Genomic DNA, 6,338 nt, shown 5'->3' with positions numbered 1-6,338 from the left:
TAGTGTCTGAATCTAGATTTGAACTCAGGTCTTCAAGTTTATAGGCCTAGCACTGTATCTACTCTATGATCTAGTTGCTATATACTACATATGTATATTTATGTTTTTGTATGTTATATATCTATACATCTATGCATATTCATATACATCCATATATGTGTGTCTGTCTCTTAAGAACAGAGATGGGATTCACAAGCAAATTCTATCAAACATTTAAAAAACAATTAATCCCAATTCCATATAAATTATTTGAAAAAATAAGTGGAGTCCTACCAAATTCCTTTTATGAGACAAATATGGTGCTGATACCCAAACTAGGAAGAACCAAAACAGAGAAAGTTATAGACCAATCTCACTAATGAATATTGATGCAAAATTTTTAAGTAAAACATTAGCAAAAAGATTACAGCAATACATCCCAAGGATCATAAACTATGAGCTGGTGGGATTTATACCAGGAATTCAGGGCTGGTCAAATATTAGGAAAACTATGAGCATAATTGACCATATCAATAACAGAAGCAACAGAAATCATAAAATTATCTCAATACACAATACAACTTTTTTCAGATTGCATGTAGTCCCACTATTCCCAATAAAAATTTATAGATGTCAGTTGAAATAGAGAGGCTTAGGTTATAGGTAGACAACATCTTAGGCCCATTTTAAGATGACCAGAGCTAGTCCTTAAACAAAAAATCTGGGTTGCCCAGTTCACACACAATAGTCCCTTCTTCTATGGATAAGAATTAGGGAGTTAACTTTAATTAGTCCTCTTGAGAAGGAAAGCTAGTTTTAATAACTTGAGGTCTCTATCCTTTAGTGATTCTTTGATTCTGTTCTATATCTCTTAATGAATTATGTGCTCAAAAGACTGAAAATAATTTGACGATTGATTAAAACCCTGTTATGTGATCTTTTGAAAAGTCTCTACACTTGTCTTCACTGAGAATGACATGAAAGTTTTAATGTTGTATTCTTGGAAGGGTTGTTGTAAGAAAAACAGGGGGAAATGAAAAAATTACTTTGGATGTAGAGCATTTGGAATCAAAGGAGCAAGGATCAAATCCTGACTCTGATCCCTATGGTCTGTATTTTACCTTAGGGAAATCTGCGCTCCTCTTTCTTGTTCTAAGTCCTATAACCCAATGAAAAGTAAAATCATTTATTTTTCAGCTATGGCCATGAGAAAACTCTTCTGCTTGGTTGCTGCAGCTTTCTGGGCTGTCTCAATTATAAAGGTATGAACTTCACTGTTTATTACCTGATTGGTTTTCATGTTACACAAAGTAGGCTGACAATTATTACAAAACAACATTCAACCAAAAAAGGAAGGAAGACAACTGGGTCATCCCCTCCCCTATCCCTGAGGTTCTAGGTGTAGGTAATATGGAGGGGGAACATAGTTCTTCCTCAGGGTGATCCTTGACTATTACAGTGCCTCACATCCGCATTTGGTTCCTTCTGTACCTTACCATTTCTGCTAACTCCACAACACTCTGAAACTCTCTTTCTTCTAAGATCTCTATGCATTGACATCTTCCCACCAAACCTACTACATCTCCAAAGGGATAGTGGTGGTCAAAATCAATGACTGTTCTTTAGCAATTCTGGGGAATGGCCACTGCATCTGAACAATTAAGTTACTTCATCAAAATGTTTATAGTTTTTCATTGAAATACCTAGATTCTTCTCCCCACAACTTTTGTTGAATTCCTACATAACCATCACCTAACCATTGTTTGGTACATATTTAAATGTTCTCCAGATATTTAGTGTGACAAAAGATCTTCTAATTCACTAGAAGAAATATTTTTAAAATGTAAAAAAACCCCTCAAGAATATCTAATAATTCTAGCCAGAGCCAATTTTATGATTAACTATGAAATACAATTGTTATATATGTACATATATGCCCTATCAGTTACAATACATATAATATATACATATACTAGTTACTGTCCATGAGCATCCACAACATTACATACTTACTTCTGAAAGAGAAGGCACTTTAAAGGTCATCTAGTCCTATCTCCCATCATCTTGCAGATGAAGAAACTGAAGCAACAAGAATTAAAATAAATTGTTGAATATCATATAGCTAGTAAGTGGGTCTAGGACTGGAACTGTGATCCTTTGACTCAGAGTCCAAGGCTTTTTCCACTACTTCATGAATTCATGATATCCAATAACAGGCAGAATATAAGATGAGATGTGGGAGAGTTATAAGACCATAGATTTTAGACTGCGTGTTTGAACAGACATGAAAATCCATTTAATCCAACTGCCTCTTTATAACAGCTAAGGAAAAGGGTCCAAGAGGTTGAGTGACTGGCCTAGAGTCATATGTTTAATTATGTGAAGTACAATTTGAAATTAGGTCTTCCTATGGGGCAGCTAGGTTGTGCAGTGGATAAAGTATCAGCCCTGGAGTCAGGAGGACCTAAGTTCAAATCCAGCCTCAGACACTTGACACTTACTAGCTGTGTAATCCTGGGCAAGTCACTTAACCCTCATTGCCCCACACAAAAACAAACAAACAAAAACCAGAAAAACAAAAAGAAAAGTATTTCACAAAATTAGGTCTTCCTGACTCCATACCCAGCAAGCTATCCACTCTGCCATACTGCCTGTCTGTGTCATTATGATGACTCAATAATAAGATGACACATTGGTTGTTGTTGGGCCTTTGATTTTTCCTTTCCCTCAGCTCTACTTATCAATCATCTGCCCCACACAACTAATTCTGAGACCACGGACATGTGGTACACAGCAATAGCTGTACAAACCAGGGGCAGCTAGGTGGCACAGTGGATAGAGCACCAACCCTGGATTCAGGAGGACCTGAGTTCAAATCCAGCCTCAGGCACTTGACATTTACTAGCTGTGTAATCCTGGGCAAGTCACTTAACCCTGATTGCCTCATAGAAAACAAACAAACAAACAAAAGCAAAGAATAGTTGTACAAACCTACCTATGACCATTTTGGTTCAGTCATTTCAGTCATGTCCAACTCTTTATGAACCCATTTGGGTTTGTTTGTTTGTTTGTTTTTGGCAAACATACTGGAGTGGTTTACCAATTACTTTTCCAGCTAATTTCGAAGATGAGGAAACTAAGGCAAATAGAGATTTGCCCAGGATTATTCAACTAGTAATTATCTGAGACCAGATTTGAATTCAGGTCTTCCTGACTCTAGGCCTAGGCATGCATTATGCCACCTAACTTCACCTGTGCCCCTAGCATTCAGAAGATGTTGTCATGTTAATTAAGCACCCTTCTAACTCTACCTTTTTATGAATCAATGGATAGCAAAAGATATAGAGATAGAGATAGAGATAGAGATAGAGATAGAGATAGAGATAGATAAAAGTGTTATGGCTTAGCATAACATGGAGAGAAAGTGTTGGCTTTGAAATCAGAAGACTTGCATTCAAATCCCAACTCTAATCTTTATAACCTCAGTGACCTTGGACAATTCTCTTAACTTCCTTAATCCTAAATCAGATTTTTTTTTTTAAAAAGGAGGTTGAACTAGATGGCATCTGAGATCCTATTTCTAGATCCTTGATCCTTATGAAAAATAAGATTGTCATAAAGAGTGAAAGTTGATTTTGTCCCAGTAAGTTTGTTTCATTGTTTCTCTACTTATATGTTTGAGTGCTAACCTGATCCATGGATCTTTGCTTATTGTAAATTTTCTTAAAAGAAAATATAGGAGGGGCAGCTAGATGGCGCAGTGGATAGAGCACCATCTCTGGAGTCAGGAGTACCTGAGTTCAAATCCAGCCTCAGACAATTAACACTTACTAGCTGTGTGACCCTGGGCAAGTCACTTAACCCCAACTGCCTCACTAAAAAAAACAAACAAAAAAAACCAAAACAAAAGAAAATATAGGAAAGCTAGAATTTTCTTATTCAGATCAAATATATGAGCCTTTTGACTTCATGAAACACTTTCTAACTTCTCTTGTTATAGAAATCCTGAATGAAATTATGAAATGGGGCCGGCCTGTTACCTGCCAGGAAAGACCATGTTGACCATGGGGAATGAAGCTGCAAACACCTTAATTTGGCACAGAGGGTGTAGGTCCAAACAGACATGAAAAATATTAGAACTTATAGAGAAAGGGCAGGCAAAAAGCACGGGAAGGGACGGAGTGGTGAAGGGAGGCAGGCAGCATGGCAATATTAATGAAGAGGGGGTGAAGCACAAAGAATCATTCATGTAACTATAGATTAGAGTTCGGAATATTAGACAGCATAATAAACCTGATGGAGATGGGAGAGTATTCAGGAAACAGGGGTTTGAGTTCACATTTTTAATAGTGTTTTATTTTTGGGGGGGGCAGATTAAATCTTATCCATACCACCTTGATCTTAGTTGATTAATAAATCCAAATCATCTCAAAATTGTTGGTAAAACTTTAAAATTAGCAAATACACTCATCTCAGTTATCAGTAGCATTTAGTGTTCTATTGGTCTCATTAAGGATGTCTAGCACTTGTCTGAGATTTAGTTACTATAGAACCAAAAGACAGCAAAACCTAGATGACTTCCCCTGATTTTGTACATGTTACCAGGATGTGATTTTGGGAAAATGTATGATATATTTTGCAAATTATGCACCTTTTATCTTTTAAACAATTTGTATGTGACTTCTAGGTCCCCCTTGGCAATCTTACTTCCTGCTATAAGTTTATAACTAGCTAGTTATAAACTTACTAACTAGAAGGGGAGATTGTCAGGAGGACCAAAATAACATACAGTTTAATACAAACCCTTATGCACACTTAAGCAAAATGCTTAGAAAAATGGAGTGATTTTCTTATCATTCTTTTTTAGTTTTACGGTTCATGGGATAACATATCCTAGAACTAGAAATGGAAGAGACCCCATATGTGATCTAATCCCTAGCTTCTTAAACTGTGGGTCATGACTCCATGTTGGCAATCATATAAGTAAATGTGGGGATCATGAAAAATTTGGCGACATTTTTTGTATCCCCATTTTTATATACCTAAGTATCTGGGGTCATGTAAAAATTCTCAGACAAAAATAGGTCTCAAGTGGAAAAGTTGAAGAAGTCCTGCTCTAATCCAACTTCATTAATTTTCAGAAGAGGAAACTGATGGCCAGGGGGGCTAAGTGACTAACACTAGGACATGTATATAATTGAAGTCTAAGAATTCATCTGGATTTATTCACAGATGAGAGTTTTTATTTTACAATTGTAATCTAATTACACAGTTCTTTAAAAAAATAAACTCAAGGAGGTATGATAGTATGATGCAACAGAAACTGATGAATTTAGAGTCAAAAGAATTGGATTAAAATCTAAGATCTGTCACACTTTATCTGTGTGATCTTGGGCAAGTCACTGCTCCTCCCTGATACTTAGTTTCCTCATTTGTATAATGAGTAGTAGGAAGTAGGTTAGACTAAATGAACTATAAAGTATTTTCCAGCTCTAAATCTCTGAATATCAGCTTTCTATGACTGCTACCATAAAGCATTATTAATTAAAATATCTATGCTGTTCTACCCATACAATATTGTTTGCTGTCTACCTCTTATCTACCATGATATATACTTGTGACATATATATGCATATATACATATCAATATCATAATCTGTCTAATCTGATTATGTCATTTTCCTGCTTAATAATCAATCATCAATGAGCAGATATAGATAGATATAGATCTGTATATATAGATATATGGTAATATATATACATACATCCAAATAAATATGGGTATGTAAAAAGACAGGTAAATAAGGTATCTAAAAATACTATATCTCTTGGAAGAACATTTCCTTTCAAATATGAATACTCACACACCTTCTTAGTAATTATCTCAACATTATCATATTGAAACAACAATTAAAAAAAAAAAACTAAAGCCAAATTACCTTTCTTGGAACAGGGTGAGTCAATGAGGGTCCAATATGAAATGGTTTCTACTAAAGCTGCAAATGTCCAGGAAGAAATTGTTGACAAACATAATGCCCTCAGGAGGGGAGTAATTCCCAAAGCCAGAAATATGCTGAAAATGGTAAGATCTGAACTATAAAGTGAATGAAGTGTAATCCAGAAATGGCAATACATACCCTACCTTACCTATTTATCAGTAAATAAAATTCCAAAAAATCAAAACCAAAAACACTTTGGGAGAAATTGCAAGTTGATTAACGACAGATTCTTCTCTTCCAGAAGCAGGAATCTGAATGCATTGGCCATAGGAATGACCTTGAAGTTCTGATTAATTATACTAAGAAAGAAAATTGGATCTGAGGAAAATCTAGGTGCTCCTTTCCCTTCATAAGAGAGAG

At 35.6% G+C, this 6,338-nt stretch overlaps 1 protein-coding gene across 1 annotated transcript in view; it reads left to right on the top strand.

The window, feature by feature from the left end:
- The first annotated feature begins 1,210 nt into the window (after positions 1–1,210).
- LOC122755012 (cysteine-rich secretory protein 2-like) overlaps positions 1,211–6,338 on the top strand; it is a 31,875-nt gene continuing 26,747 nt past the window's right edge. The window contains exons 1-2 of the mRNA XM_044003422.1: positions 1,211–1,241; positions 5,933–6,061. Coding sequence (XP_043859357.1) covers positions 5,942–6,061 — 120 coding nt within the window. The 5' untranslated portion in view covers positions 1,211–1,241; positions 5,933–5,941. The remainder of the gene's footprint in view (positions 1,242–5,932; positions 6,062–6,338) is intronic.

This window comes from Dromiciops gliroides, chromosome 4, assembly GCF_019393635.1.
Source record: "Dromiciops gliroides isolate mDroGli1 chromosome 4, mDroGli1.pri, whole genome shotgun sequence".
Classification (NCBI taxonomy): Eukaryota; Metazoa; Chordata; class Mammalia; order Microbiotheria; family Microbiotheriidae; genus Dromiciops; species Dromiciops gliroides.
The sequence above is the reverse complement of the archived record's forward strand: the minus strand, read 5'-3'. Positions and strand labels throughout refer to the sequence as shown.